The sequence below is a fragment of the Grammomys surdaster genome, unplaced genomic scaffold (assembly GCF_004785775.1).
Source record: "Grammomys surdaster isolate TR1022 unplaced genomic scaffold, NIH_TR_1.0 130, whole genome shotgun sequence".
NCBI classification, from domain to species: domain Eukaryota; kingdom Metazoa; phylum Chordata; class Mammalia; order Rodentia; family Muridae; genus Grammomys; species Grammomys surdaster.
In genome coordinates this window covers 20934598-20951163 of record NW_021604588.1, presented here as the reverse complement: position 1 = coordinate 20951163, position 16566 = coordinate 20934598, and the positions used below count along the sequence as shown (strand labels likewise).

The window sequence follows — 16566 nt, the reverse complement described above, 5'->3', positions numbered from 1 at the left end:
TTTTTTTTTTAAGAGGCAGAACAGGTGTCTTTTTTTTTTTTTTTTAAGATTTATTTATTTATTTTATTTATGAGTACACTGTCGCTGTCTTCGGACACACCAGAATAGGGCATTCAATCTCATTACGGATGGTTGTGAGCCACCATGTGGTTGCTGGGATTTGAACTCAGGACCCCTGGAAGAGGAGTCAGTGCTCTTAACCGCTGAGCCATCTCTCCAGCCCAGGACTAAAATTTTATAAAAAGGTACTGTGAACCTTAATCTCTTACCTGGTAAGTAGAGGCCAGCCTGGGCTATATCATGAGCTGATGTCTCAAAGACACATGGAAGAGTAACTTCCTAGAGCACAGACTGTAGCATCCTGCAGGTCTAGCCTCGTGTCTTCTGTCTACAGCAGAGCTGGATCCCACTCGTCTGTCCTTTTTTTTTTTTTTTTTCTGTGTCTACATTGCCAAGGTTGTGACTCAGAGAACAATGATGACAGATCTGTGTACTCCGTGACTGTTGCAGAAGGGGAGATGACATTTCATGGGAATGCTCCGAGCACTTGGTTGTCGGTGTTCTGTTACAATGAGTTGGGGGAGCATCGCCTCATCTCGGTGCAGTCAGAGCAGAGAGTAAAACTTAGCCAGAGCTCAGCCAGCTTTTGGACTGATGTCTTCTGGTTGCAGAACCTATAATTTCCTTCTTGGCTTTCTCATCATGATTGCCTGCCTGGCATTAAATCTAATTGTCCCGGGCCCATTCCAACCTTGCCTTATTTGAGTGACTCATTTGGGAAGGGTATCACAGTGAATTTTAGTGTTCGTTGGACCAGACCACACTCATCACACATTCTGGTTCCTTGAGTAGCTGCTGTCACTTTTATGTATGACTCAAGAATGCTGGAATAGTGTGTAAGCATGTTAAACTTAGTTCACATTTAAGTACCCACCCCATCTTTACATGGGTGCTGACTGCATCATTTTCCCTGTCTCATGCCTTTTTCAACAGTTGCAGTGTTTTTCCAGATGCCAGAGTAGCACAGCACACTCTACCAGACCTGCAAATGTCTAGGTTCTTTATGTAGTTCATGTTGAGGAAGAGTTAGAGGAGCATAGCCAGTCACAAAGACAAAAGAGGCTTTCTGAGATAGTGGCTTCTTGTTTCCAGAAGACACTGGCAGGACAAATGATAGGAGGTATAGGTATGTAGCACAGATGGGAGAAGAGAAGACCAAATGTCCTGTCAGCAGACTCCCCAGACTGAGGGTCCCTCTCAACCTCAAGGGATAAAGCTGTTCCCTTTGCTTTCTTGGCAGCTGGCTCTTCTGTCTTTGCCAGATGTTGAATTCTTTGTCCAGCCCTAGGAAAGAGCTCCGTGATCCTCTAGACAAGAACCATCATCCTGTTACATTTCCTGGGGACTCATCCAGGCTTTGAGATAACTATGCAAATATACCTGACTGAAAATCAGGAGGACTCAGAAGGTCCCCTTCCCTGCCGTGGCATTCTCCACACCTTTACTTCAAGGTCAGAGTCCCTGTTAGCTCTCACCTCCACCCAGTAAGGGGAGTAGAGCAGAGTAGCAGGTTGGCCGAGTGTACACTTTTATCCTGAGACTGGGTGGGGAGCTGCTGCCATGCCTTAGTCAAGAAGCACGAGATGCTGGTCCCCAAGAGGCAATCACTGACCATATTCATGATACAGAATGTCAAGAGAAGGTGTGGAGTCCTTTCTGGGTATGCATGGAGAAAGTCAGTCTCAGATCAGCCTCAGATTTTAAGCTGACTACAGCCATCTGGATGTGGGATAGCTGGACCAAAAAAAAAAAACAAAAACAAAAAAAAACCCTTGTTCAACTTCTTGTTTCTTGAGCCATTCTAGTACTTAGTCTTGAGTTTTCTGACATAGAGCTGAGGAAGTGGAGCCACACCTGCTTTGAGTTTGAGGTAGAGATTGCCTGGAATTTAAGTTGAGGTTACTAGGAGGAGAAGGCCTATCTCCGGGTAAGAAAGCTTCATTACGCACTGGCACCTCAGATAGGCTTCAACTGTTTGTCCTAGACACTGGCTACTTACTGCAAGTTTGTCCTAGCTCTTCCTTGGAGCTCTTAAGCTCTGTCCTCTGTGGGAGAGGGCTGGGGTGTCCGGAATAGGGTCTGCCATGACTGCCTCATCTAGCCAGTAACAGCCACAACCTTACAGATGTTCCCTGCACACATGCTCCTTTTCCAGACCAGGCTCCCTTCTGTCCTTAAAAGAGACAGTGGGCTCTTGAGGTTCCCCCAAATGGAAGAGCACCAGCAGGTGGGGCTGCAGGTGGGATATGCCAGTAACAGAATTACATACACTCGTAGAAGGCCCTGGGTTTGCTTCTAGCAACAGTCAGTCTGTGGAAGAATTGGAGAGGGCTCTGTCTCAGCAGCATAGCTCTGTGAACTTACTGGTTCCTGAAGGAGGCTTTGGAGCCTTCCCAGTGAGCTGCCCGTGGACTAGGATGGGAAGAGCTGGGAAGTTCTTGTGACTTTGCCGTGGAGTGGGGCCAGGTGCAGGACAAGCTGCTGCCAGCAACAGAGGCAGAGACGCATCATCCTGCTTGGGTGGAAGGCTGGAGGTGAAGGCTCCACTGCTCTTCCTGCCTGTTCTTTCTGCCCTGCACCCCTGGTAGCTGAAGCCTCTGTTCCTCCTTCCCCCATCTGGTTCCACCTCCAGCTCTGCTCTTGGGTAAACCACTGGTCATTGGAGATACCTTAATTTTGGGATTCGGGATCACGTGACACAGGAGCAGAGAAGTGCACATGCTGTGCAGTCTCTGAACACGCATGACTTAAGTGACATGGAGAAGTAGCTCTCATGGTTAGCCAAGTGTTCTGAGGTGGCAGCAGGTATATGGTGACCTGAGCCAAAGGCCATGCAGGGACAGACAAGAGGACAAGATGGCTCTGAGAAAGACTGCAAGAGGAATTGGGAGCTGCAGGGAACTGAGCCACAGGTAGGTGCTGAGACCCACTCTTCATCCAGTCTCTGCCCAGTGACTCATCTATGCACCACAGACTGGGAGATTTGGTCATAGAAAAGACCACCCTGGCCCAAGACTCCTGTCTTTCTTCCTCTGTCTCAGTGTAGATGGGACAAACAGGCTCCAAGTTTCCTACTGTCAGCACTCAGCTGCTTTAACACTGGGCACAACTAGACTCAGAATCCTCTGATACTCTTTTCTGAGTGTATCCCCAATTTACCCTGGGATGTTTCCCTCACATGAGGTGACAGGAGAATTCACACCCACCTTTATTCAGGGAGCCTACTCATTAGAAGAACCAAAGGAAAAACAGGATATTGAGTTTCTCATCTTGTCTGCCTCCATTTGCAAATACCCAGACTTGCTGTGGGTACAGGCTTACAAGCAGTTGGCTCCTCAAGGCTAACCAGAAAGGATCTCAGTAGACCACTGGGAAAGGCAGATACTTCTATCAGTTTAATCCCTGATTATGGGTACTCCAGCACTCACTGGGCTTGTATAAAATTTAAAGGTTCCAAAAGGGAAGAAACCTGTTTTCTGTGTCTGTCTATCCCTGTCCCCATGGTATGACCCAGTAGCTGATGACACTCGTCTGGACCAGCCTTTACTAGTTATAAGGACAGGTATTTTAGGTCAGTTGTCAGTGGACTCAACAGCAGGTCTGATTATTGTAAGCCACTGTTTTCAGTTTTATAGAAGAGGAAAAAATGCCTTGTGTGCATCAAATTGTCCTGTGCTGTTTGAGTTCCCTGAGGAGCTGACTCTGGAGTTTCAGATGCAAGCGCTTTGGTCTTCAAATGCTCTCCACAGCTCCATTTCTTGAGTCAGGCTGGCTCTCTGGTGCTCCTCCCTGCCACAGAATCAAGGAGTAGAGGCATCATGACTACTTAGCTTGTGATGAAAATAAAGCAGCCAGTGAAGAGCAGACCTCTCAGAGGAAACTCAGCGCCAGTTTTTGTTATGTGCTGCTCAGACTCAACCAAGAACACCACTGTGGCAGACTGCCCTGTGTCCTGGATGAAGACTGTTTTCTGTGAGGTTTACCTGGGAACCCAGCGAGGCCCACAGTGTAGCAGTGTGTGTGCGGGTGGTATTAAGTTACTACGGATGTAGTTTGGATTCAACTTTCTTTTATTACGGTGCTATTACACAACACTATCATTGAAGCCAAACGACTGTCACGACGTCAGCCACACTGATGTGGAGAGACCACAGGTAGGTTTGTTCAGACTGTCAGCCCGTTACTGTTATTAATTCTCATAAGAAAGTTGGGTGTTTTTCCAGAATGGGAAAGAAAGCTGGAAAACATAAGCAAGTTACAGGGGCAAGTTGTGTAAGGTATGTAAAAGGTCAAAGTTCAATACATTTTAACAAACTGCTTAAATCAGAGTCATGGATCTACTCTGTAGCAATTACACGGACTAGATTAAAAAACAAAAAATGTCTAAACAAAGTTTAATTGTTCCCCCCTCCCCTAGCTTCATCTAAAAACTAAAGTGTCCAGGAGCCATACTTGGGAGACTGATATGCTCAGAGGGATTAACGGAGAATATTTCCCCCTTTTCCCCAAAGTCGACTGGGTCCCAGAATCACCTGTTTTCTTGTTCAGGGAGGGAGTCCAGTCATCTCTAACCAGTGTTCAGTCTACAAAAAGTGTGTCAACAGAGAGATTTCCTTCATACTTTCAAGTGAAGCCATGGTTAAGAAAGGGTTTTGTCTTAGCCATACATAAAGATAAAGGAGAGGCCAGAAGAGCCACAGGTGCCTGTCAAGCCCCAGTGACTCCTGTGAGGACCAGGTCCACAACTTGCCTTGACAATTAAAAAGAAGTGATTAATGTTGGCCACCTTCATGGCTCTAAACACACAGCAGGGAACTATCGCCAAAGAATAAAATTATTGACTATTTCCTTCACACTCCATGGGGGTCACACTCCCTAGACATTAGGCTTAAGTCTTTAAGAGGTGGTGTTGAGACAACTGTTTCTCACTAATGATTTTGTTCTGGATCAGAAAAATGCTGCCCACTATAGGACCTCATTCAAAGCTGTAGCCATGAGGGGTAGGCCCACTGTTGCTATAGCCTAAAGATTATGTGAGAGAAAACCCAGTAGGCTGGTCAGTTCTCTTTCCAATTCAAAAGGTACAAGTCTTTTGGCAAGACAGGAAAGTGCATGCCATGGTTTGCACAGGCACTGTGGCCTGTGTTTGTAGCAGAACTGTTTAATCCAGGTCTGTGCTTTGATGTTTATAGTGGCAAGTATCTGGGAGCTGCTCTGTCACAGATTTGGGTGACAGTCCAGCGCTACCAAAGTCCAGTTTTAGACAGTTGGATCATGGCAGTAAATTGTGGGTCTCTAGCCAAATAAGCAAGTTGGTCCCCCTAAAGCGTTTTCCACCTGCCTCTTGGCATCATCCACAAGATATTGTCACATAGACTCAGAATAATTTCCTAGAACCCTAAGACTGAAGGAAAGGAGGCTTTTCTTAAGTTGTTTTCCAGGAATAGCAGATTTATATTTTATGGAAAGTACTGATTGACGATTTCACAAGTTTTCATTTTAAAACAAGACCTCAGTTCAAGCAAAGGTGTCCAGTCGTAACAACCTACCGACTTCAGTGAGGGGGCGAGCTTCTTAGTCCTTAGGAACAGCTTGTGAGAACTGTGCACAGCTGAAAGACGCCTGCACTGTTGGAAGCCACAGCTCTAGAACCTTAACCTGTGCGCATAGGGAACTGTGATGGCTAATGCAGCTGTTGCTTTAAGGTTTCTTCCTCTCTGGTAGAAATAGCAGGTTGGAAAGAGCAAGTCTAGCCTCTTAGCAGACCTGCTTGGATTTAAACAGATAACAAGTTTGGGTTATCTTGAAATGGGCTAGAATATTCCTTTAACAAACAGAGTCACAGGCAGAGCCCAGCAAGTTACATGCTTTGCTTTCCACACAATCAGCAAGGCAATGCAAGCATTTAAGTATGAATACAATTTCCTTATTTGAGACAAGCAGAAATATAATATTTTTTTTTAAGTCTCTATTAGGAAGAACATTTTGTTTAAACATTTTGTTTCAGTGTTTTTCAACTTTTATCACGTGTGGTGACAACTAGAAAAAAAAAAAGAGGTTACAGAATGTGCACCCCAGGGTTCCGTGTTCTAACTTCAGTTCTTCATAGGTGGGTGTCGGTAAAGGCGGTGTGCTCCTTGGTCACGGAGCTGAAACCCTTGATGGCGTTCATTAGCTCCTCTTCATCCACATACTGAAAAGCAAGCCAGTCACTGTGTAAGATACTGAACTGTCATTAGTGTTTGCTCCTCATTCCTAGTCTATCGCTGTGATAGAAAACATGTTCAGTGAATTAAAAGCTGCCTATGCTCAACACTAGGATGTGCTGTAAGCACTAGGATGTGCTTCCTTTAAATTCCCTTCATTGAAGGGGTCACGTGCTAATCCAGCTCAGCTAATATCTTAGCCTCTGAGAGGCTCAGTTTATCTGTAGGATAGGGGAAACTTGAATCTATATATAGGTAGTTTTCATTTAAAAGATTTAGTTAAGAAAGAATAAAAGATAACCCCAGTTATTACACCCTGTTGCTTCCTATGCTGTACTGTATTTATCAACAGGGTTAGTGTTAGGTCATAATAAGCCAATAACTTGTACGGTGTTGGCACTGACCCCTTCTGTACACTGCCCTCCACTTAGAACTGTACACCGGGCAAACACACATGGCCACGGTCTGCAGCTGTTTCAAGTAAAGCCAATGATCTCAATTCAGAAAAAGGTGCTAATGTGTTCTTGGGGAGGTCCCAGGCACCTCTGACCCTAGGCTTTTTCTACAGTGATGCTAATAGCCCTTCCTAGAGCTGCATGAAGATTACAGGAAAGGTGTTCCATGTGAGTTGTCATGTGTTACACCAAACACATTTCTGTTTCAGATGGAAAAGATAATTTAGCAATTGTTGGTTTCAGCCTAATTAACCCTGCCATTTAAGAACTAGATCCGGAATGAGATTATGTAATTGGGTGAGCTGTGATAAGATCAGGCAGGATTTTCAAAAAGGCTTTTTGGTGTGTTGGGGACAAGGTCTCATGTATCCCAGGTGGCTTCAAACTTGCATGTAGTTAAGAATGACCCTGAAGTTTTGATTCTTCTGTTCCCACCTCCTGGTGCTGGCATCATAGGTATGCACTACAGTGTTCCATGTTAGTGTGGTGGTTGGGACTGGACAGGGCTTCATGCATTCTAGGTGGGCACTCTCCCAACTGACCTGCCACCCCATCCCCCCCGGAAGATCATTTTAAACTTCATTATATATATTTAATCTTCAGGACAAGCACAAAAGGTTCAGGTGATGGCAGAAAAGGGGATCTGGAGCCCAACAATGAATCCCTTTACCCTGACCATATGCCATTAGTCAAAAATGAAATCATGGAAGTTGCCCACTTTGCAGTGAAGGGAAAGTGCAGAAAACATGGGAAAGGTGAGTTGGAGCTCCTGTACATGCAGCTGGCTGGGAGGCAATGGACACTGGAGAGCTAAGCTCTCTGCCCTCAGTGTCTTCTCTTACCAGCCAAATGGAAACCTACTCAGTCCAGCAGATGTCTAGGATGAAAAGTAGCTTAGTTGGTAAAAATTCCTACCAAGTCTGTCTTCTCAGACACTGGAGAGCTTGGAGCTGACAAGAGATGACAGCTGATCCCTCCAAGCTAGGGTCTGAACCACAGGACTAAATCCATGAAAGACGAAGCTCATGAATAGTGACAAAGGGCTGGTGACATATCTCAGGTGGTGGAGTGTGTGTCTAGCACAGAGCCTGGGTTCAGTCCCCAGTGCTGCATTCTTGGTTGTTTTTTAAAGCAGGGACATGGTAGTAGATGCCTGAAATTCTAGCATTTAGGAGGTTGAGACAGGAGAAACTTGTCATTGAGACTCAAAACCTTGTCTCAATTGTCTCAATGGATGAACGAATAGCAGTAATATATGTATCATGGTTTTCTGGAGGTTTAAAGTTAAACCAAGTAGTTTTAATGCCTTCTTTAGGTCCATTTCTGTTTTTTTTTCCCTGTATTTGCTGAGTGCTTTATCATACAGTAGGTCAACAGCAGTTTCTACCCTGCTAACCACACAGCAACACTGTTAATTTAGCCAGTTTATAACATAGTTGGGTGCACAATGCAGCGGTGTGTGTATAAAAGGCAGACACACTCACCAGTCCACTGCTGTGGCCCATAATAGTTTCCCATAGTGAGTCCTCCATCACCACCTTCTTGTCTGGAATGTCCATGAGCTGGCTGACGCTGCGATGGAGGGAGCCCTGGGAGTAGGCGTGGCTCAGTTGGCTTTGACTTGGGATCCGTAGTACAGACACACTTTGGCTGCTCCGAATACTCAAAGGTGTCCCAGACCTAGGGAGTCTGGTGTCGGCTAATCCCTGCAAAAGAAGCTGCTGTTGGAGATGGGCAGGGGGATGGGAACTGGAACCCACACATCATGACGGAGATGGGTAGGAGGTGGTGTCTGGTTGGGAACTAGAATCCACACAAATGATAGAATGGGATGGCTTCCTCAAGCCTCCTCCAACAGAACTACAACTCTACAACAGAAATCCTGGAATATTGTGTCCTTGTTTCCCTGAGACAATGTGCTACTGTTGCTGGTGTTAATGACAATGCTATATTCTCTAGGGCATTCGTGCCCTGCCTTGGTTGCTGTTTCTTCCTATGGGACCAGGCCTACCAATCAGTGGAACCAGGGGATTGGGTCTGGATTAAAGTGCTCTGTACCTGCACATTGACATGGAACCTGCCCCTCGAGCTTCTCTTCCACCACATTAAAAGTGAACTATATTATTTCATGGCTGTCCACTATGAACAATACATATTTCATTTTCAGGGTTCTGGGCATGTGTGGGAAGTGATCTCTCCCTTCCTCTTATTCACATATTTACCTTCTTATAGGAATCTCTGGTCTGTACCTCATCAACTCGGTCACTATCACCATCAAGGCATGATGGATGCCTCCATAATTATAATCTAAGATATTCTCTTACAGTAAATTCTAGCTGACTGAAACATCCAGAGTTTCTAATTTAATGGTCTGAACAGTGAATACAACATGCAAAAGATCAGATGATATCCGTGCAGCATGCAGAGGTACCTCAAAATGCATGGTGTAACTTTTTAGGGTGACATTGCTGGACACGTCAGATATATCAGCCACAGAATCAAACTGAGAAGAAAAAATCAAATGGGTGCATCAGTCTTTGTTTAACATTGTTTCAGGAGTTCAGAACCAAGATGGCCGGGGAATACCCTTCACTCAGCTCTATGACAGAAGAGAGTTGGAGCTGAGAGGATAAACTCCAGAAACCAAGTGGTAGAAACCCTAAAGAGCAAGAACAGTCAGCAGAAGGTGACCTACAGAATAGAGAGAAGCAATGTGCACCATTGTCAGTGGCATTCTGTCTGGGATGGACCCAGATGCTACACATTGTCAATGGAGTCCTGTCCGGAATAGAACCAGATGTTACAAGCAAGTGCCAATGATGTGGACCATAGCATCAAACAGGCAACCTGAGTGAGACAGCCACTGGACTTACGAGTGAAAACTGTAGCTTGGGGAGATGATTGTTGTACAAGCAACTCCCAGCTAGGATTGTGGGTTAGTGACAGAACACTTTTCTAGCATGTGCAAGGTCCTGCATTCAGTCTCAGCACAAATTAAAACTGAGAAGTGAATCCCATGAACCAAGGAAGGCACTCACTCTGAACCTCTCCCAGACCATACCCAGGCCATAACAGCCCCCTCTTGATGACATCTTGGCATAAGGAATAGAAGTCAAATAATAGGTCTCACCCAAAGGGGTAGTACATACTTAGGCCAGTATGTATCTTACTTTTCTGGTCAGAAGATTGTTCTCACAGGATCCTGCAGTTTAAAGTCCAGCAGCTGCTGTGGTCACAAGCTCACAAATTGGGGAGGATCTTTCTACACCACAGGTGGACTGGAATCACTGCTGAAAATTCCTGGTTTTATCCATGTCTCCACAGCTGACAAAAAGTATTAGGAAAACCCAGCAGGTCCAGAAACAGAAGTGGTCCAGGCCCCCACCAACACTTACTGTCCACCGCGTGTGATCTAGGGAGCTCCTCTTCCATCTAGGAAGTTTGGGACTACAGCCATTGTAGGAACATGCCAATCTCCCCTGTGCTTTGGGAGCCAAACCATTTGGCTTCTCAGAACATAGTAACCAGTGTCTCTAACCTTGCTAACACTGCATAAGAGGATCTATAGGAGCTCTCCCTCCTGACTGGAATTTTAAGACTGGAGCTATAGGTAGAAAAAGAATAATCATTCAAGCTTGCCCCTGGGATTCAGGGAAAGAGTCTATGTACATCAAATCCAGAATGGTAGTTATCAGCATCGTAGGTGTTAGCACACAATAGCTTTTTTTTAGGGGCACCCCCATCCAGGCTCTGAAGCAGTAGGATTATTTGAGAACAGAGCCCCACGCCTCAGAACCATCCATACTTGACTTGAGAGACAAAGATGAAAGTTGTTTGTGTGTCCTCCTTAGGAGTGGGTATGGCAGAGCACAAGTCTTAGTGAAAACTGTGTGCTAGATAACTGAGAGACGGGAGGGACATTGCAGTTCATGGACTGGGGCCATACCTGTTGGTGCCATGTGTGCTTGTTCCCTGTCTTCTGCATTGTCCTTGCCTACAGGGCCTAGGGAAGGTCCACAATTGATTGGCCCATAGATGCTATCACTGTCTTTGAACATCTATGGGACCTGAAAAAAAGGCCAATCCTAATGTGGGCTAAAGAACTATCATGGCTGTGCCACAAACTTCAGCATAGCCTGTGCTTGCCCCAAGGAATATGTCCCTCTCCATACCCACACCACTTAGACTGGCAACTGCTCACCACCCTAGGGCTATGGAGCTGACTCTGTTGAGCCTAAAGACACATACCCTTCTAAGCCTGTGTCTACCTCAAAACAAATCAGTACCACCATGAATGCTGCAGTCTAGACTGTTAAAGACTTCAAACACACCTGATGTGATAGTGAGCCAAAGATGAGGAGATGATGTTTTCAGGCTCTGTTAAAACCAAATGTAATGACAACAACCCTTCTCCCATAAAAATGACTGTATAAAAATGGAAAAAAAGTTACAGTAGACATAATAAGAATTCCCCAAGAACACATCCAAATTTGAAGGAAATCTGCAACATTCCTGAAACAGTAAACATGATCCTAAGGAAACTGAGACATGAGTACAGATGGACTAGTACAAAGAAGGATGGGAAAATGTAGGTGAGTGAGGGATTCACTAAGAGAGAAGTCAGTAAAAGAATCAAGAGTCGTTCATGGGTAAAATGAAAAAAAAAATAATTGAAGGAAATTTTCCATAGGACAAACTAAAGAAGGAATTCTGAACTTGGGAGACAGCTTACTGATATTAGCACATTAAGATGAAAATGGACCAATGAAACTTACAAGGCTTATAGTGACCTAATATTTGCATCTTAAGAATTATAGAAACTGACGAAACTCATAAAATAATGGCTGTAAATTCCCTAAGAGCTGGTGGGTGGGAAGAAGGAGATCTGTATGTAACTTCTGGATAGGACAGGGCTGTTGCACAAATCAATTCACAACAGCTATGGTTGCACAAGGCTAAGCCAGCCACAGTTACATCATGTGTCACTCTGATCGGAAGAGCTATTGGCAGTTGTTGGCTGCTGAGGGAGGAAACATGGTCTTTGGGGGATGTGGCCATTGATAGGTTTCCCATGCTCCAGGGGGTGGCCCTACACACCCATGAACACATGGGCAGCATTAGTTGTACTGGAGGATTCGCATTAATAACAAATTATTAAAAAGGAAAGCATTAAGTTTGCAAGAAGATGGGTAATGGTGGGGGAATTATAGGGACATAATGGTGGATAGATATGATCAATATATATTGTATAAATATATGAACAGAATAATACATTTTAAAAAACTAAAATCTTAAGAGATATGGATATCAGTGAAAGAACCCAAACTACCTTCATCCAAAAGATATCTCAACCATGGCATATTTTACTAAATATTGTATATATGACAAAGAATTCTCAAAACATTAAGGGGCTCCTCAGATTTGTAGCAGAGTTTTCACAGAAAATTTATAACTAGAAGAGAATGGTATTTCATATTTAAAATAAGGAATAGGAAACATACTAAAATAATACTCCCTAAGTAAAGTCTTTCCTATCTTATCTAAAGAGGAACTTAGGAATTTGCCAACAATAAGAAACACAGGAGCATCCTAATTAGAAATAAGGGGACTGTAACTGCTGTCATAAAAACACAAATGTGTGAGACTCATTGGAACAACACCCCAAAGAGAAAGATTTAAAAATTAGATGCTGTCAAATCACAAAAACAAATACAAGGAAAGCAAACTACGGTTTTCAAAATGACAGAAGATGTTATAACATTCTTGCCATAAATGGATTAAATTCACCAATCAAGAGATAATAGATTGGTAGAATTAAGAATTAATTTAAAGCCAGATATAGTGGTGCACAACTGTAATGTAAGTAGATAGGAACCAGAGGCAGGAAGATTATGAGTTGCAAGCCATTCTGGCCTCCCCATTACATAAAGCAAGAGAACAAACAACAAAAATCCTAAGACACAACTTTATGCTGCCTACAAGAAACTCACTTCATTGCTTCACTATGAAGATACACCATGTATACTAAAAATAAAAGTTTGGGGAAAATTTATATCACACAAATGGGAACAGAAAATGATCTGAGCTTGGTAGTTCAGGTCTGTAACCCCTGTAAATTGAGAGATTGAGCCATTCCAATTTTACTTCCTCCACCACCATGGTTGTCTCAGTATATAACATCTCTTCTACTACTCCAGTGGATTCCTATCTGCTGCTATGCTCCCTGCCATACTGATCATTAATTCACCATCGGAAACTGTTAAGCATGCCTCTGATTAAATACTTTCTTTTCTATGTTACTTTAGTCATGGTGTTTCTTTCCAGCAATATCAAACAGTGCCCAACATGGGCTTCCCAATAAACAGAAATTTAACTCTAAAGGGAAAGACAAACTAATTCAGTAGAAGCTGGGCGTTTCAACATCCAGATTTCTTCATTGGGCGCATCTTGCAAACACAAACCATCAAAGAGACAGCTGCATAGAAGCATACTTCAGAACAAGCATTCCTAACAGGTACTGAGCATCTCATCCAATGGCAGCACATAGATTCCTTTCATAAGGATCTTGAGGACAGAGCAATCAAGCCACAAATCAAGGTTTAATCAGTTAAAATAAAATTGAAACCCCACAATTCTACTCTGGACTATGACATCTTAAAACCACAATCTTAGAACAAGGAGAAAGGAAAGTGAACAAATACACATTGAGTAACATTTTCCTAATAACCAGAAGGTAATAATGGTCCCCCAGAAATTCACACTCATAAAATCTACTATGAACAACTATAAAAAGCTGGAAAAATTAGAAGAAATCAGTAAATTTTGAGCATATACAATATGCCCCAAAGTGAATCAAGGTAAACAGAAAATCTGACTAATAATCAGCAAATGATGTTGGAACAATTGAGATTCTTTCATCTCAGGGCTGGGAAGATGACTCAGCTGTTGAGAGTGTTCATGGCTCTTGAAGAGGACCCAAGTTTTGATCTTAGCACTCTTAGAGCATCTCACAACTACCTGTAATTCCAGCCCCAGGGGAATCTGATGCCTTCCGGCCTCTGCAGGCTCACACGCACATATTCATACACAGACACATAAACATAATTAAAAATAGGATAAAATCTTTAAAACATTAAATCTTCCCTTTAAAAATGTCCAGGATCTGATGGCTTTATTGGAAGCTTTTTAAAGGATATCTATTTCTATACTTTGAAAAGTTATTCTAAAAATCCAAAATAACTAGAATTCTTTCAAACTATTTATGAAGCTAACATTACCTTGATTGATACTAAACCAGGCAAACAGAAACCAACACAATCAAGCATACAGTATGACCACACACACACACCAGGCAAACAGAAACCAACACAATCAAGCATACAGTACTACCACACATGTACACACACACACACACAAACACACACACACACAAACACACACACACACACACAAATAGCTATAGATTTCTTACCCAATGTACACAGGAGCAAACATTCTCATTATATATTAGTAATTGAAGTCCAAGTTGATGCTTATATACCAGAGAACTGAGCCAGCCTGCATGCAAATGCAGACAGACCAAGACACTGATTTTTACTGCTTTACAAGTCATCAGAATTGGCCTCGGTATTTTCATTCACACACACACACACACACACACACACACACACACACACTAATATATAATGAGAATATTTGCTCCTGTGTCCATTGGGTATGAACCTATAGCTATTTGTGTGTGTGTGTGTGTGTGTGTTTGATGATAAATGGAATTGTTCCTAGGCATGCAAGGATGGTTCAACATATACAAATCAAGAAATGTGATGCCCTGTATCAACAGAAGAAGAGAAACCATAGGGGTCATCATTTTTCCTCCATAGAATAAAGGACATTTACAATAAAAGCAATCATATACTAGAGCAAAAGGAAAAGGCCTTTCTCTCTTTTGAAAGAAGACAATGATGCCTGCCCATCCTTACTGCTGTTACCATAGTACCGGAGTCTTTGCAAGAGCAGTTAGGCAAGAGAAAGGTTTAAAGACCATCTAAATTGGAGAGGATGAAGTTAAATTACCTATGTTTGCTGGTATGACTTTGTGCATAGATACTTCACCAAACAGCTGTCACTTATTGTCAGTGAGCAATAAGTGAATTCATAAGAATGAAAGCAAGCCACACCAGGAAAAGTCTATCTTTCCATACTTACCACATGGGTTTCCCCGGGTGGGTAGACACTCAGGGGGGTCATTCTTTTCTGAAGAGGTACCAAGGGAGGTCTCTCTCTGATACATGGCTCCTTGTGAAGTTTTCTTTGTAGAATCAAGGACAGAAAAATGGCCAGCAAGATCAGGCCCAGCACGGCCATTACCATGATGAACCACAGCTCACTGTAGAACTCTGTGCTTTTGATCCCTGCTCCCTTCTTTTCTCCAGGAGTTGTCAGCACCAGGCCTGCAAGACCCACAGGAAGAAATAGAGTCTTTCAGAAGGCAACCTTGTGGCTTTGGATGCTGTGATTCGACTGAGACACACAACCTCCTGTGCATATGAATCTAACTGCATGTGAGCCAGAGTATTAGCTTGGGGTGCTTCAGGGGGACGGTCAGCAGCTCACAGTGCTGCAGAGGAACGGTCAGCAGCTCACAGTGCTGCAGACCACCATGACCTTAGAAAGAGTGGCAGGTAGACAGGAAACAGCAATCTTTAAGAGGGTCTCCCCCACCCTTGGTGGTATGTCCTGAGCAGTGGGCTCTCCCAAATTGCCAAGACATATACTTAGGGTATCCAAGGCTCCCTCACCTCAGGCAACAGCTCTAATCTTCAGAGGGTTTGTGCAAACTGGATTTTGAGATATCAGATCTTTTCGATTGTGAATGTCAACTGCATGCTCCTACTACAGTTTTGCCATGGCTTGTCGCTTGGGCTCTGTTAATTAGCCAATGTTCTAAAAATCATCTCACATATACTGGGGGAGCCTCCTATGGAGGGAAGTATCCATTATAGCTCTTTCCTAGATTTGTGTGATAACGTTGATACTATCTTCTAAGCAGTCAAAGTTCACATGAACACTCAAGAAAGTTCAGTGAGTGTTCCAGTTTGGATCTGTGTGGAATGCTGGGTCCTTAGGACAGCAGAGTTTGGGGATGAGTCAATGATAGTGACTATATCTTTAAGGTTCCCACCTCACCAATGGGCAGATCCACTGGCAAGGTTGTGCCTTAATGGGTTGCTGAGAGGGGAGGCCTGGCTGGAGGAGGTAAGTCGCCAAAGACATGACAAGAGGACATGACATGACGGGTGCATTTGGGCCAGGCCCATCTGTCTCTATTTTGTGGTTGTCATTAAGTATGAGGTAACGTCTATGCTCTGTCATGTGGTTCCCACCACAGTGTTCAGCCTCAGACTCAGGGACAATAGGGACAACTGTCCACAGCCGGACATCTCTGGAACCCCGATCCTACATAAACCTCTCCTTAAGTTGTTTTTTCTCAGATCTTCTGTGACAATGAAGGAGAGCTGGATCACACGATGAGCTCTGAGGCTTTCTAGATATGGCGGGTAGAATCGCCTTGTATGTGGGGATAGGAGAGCAGCACAGTGGGGAAGGGACTATGGGCTCCCTACAGAACAGCATATGGCAGTAGAATCATGCCATTGGTTGGCTAACTGATGGAGAGGGCCTTACATCAGCTGTTGGTCCTTTCGTTGAAAATAGCTTAGAGATTCATGTCTATGATGCAGCCGCCTCCTGGGCTGGCCTGAAGCTGAGAGCCAAAGCCCTGCCTACTGAACACCAGTGCCAGAGGTGAGGAGAAGCTAATGGCACTGAAAGCCTCATGCTCTCTG

General features: G+C 43.8%; 1 protein-coding gene across 2 annotated transcripts in view; it reads right to left on the bottom strand.

Annotated features, from left to right (window-relative positions):
• Positions 1-6163: 6163 nt before the first annotated feature.
• Ush2a (usherin) overlaps positions 6164-16566 on the bottom strand; it is a 668288-nt gene continuing 657885 nt past the window's right edge. For both annotated transcript variants that reach the window (XM_028760212.1, XM_028760216.1), the window contains 3 exons: positions 14927-15171; positions 8206-8427; positions 6164-6253 (listed from right to left, as the gene is read on the bottom strand). In XM_028760212.1, the coding sequence (XP_028616045.1) occupies positions 6164-6253; positions 8206-8427; positions 14927-15171 (557 nt within the window). The remainder of the gene's footprint in view (positions 6254-8205; positions 8428-14926; positions 15172-16566) is intronic.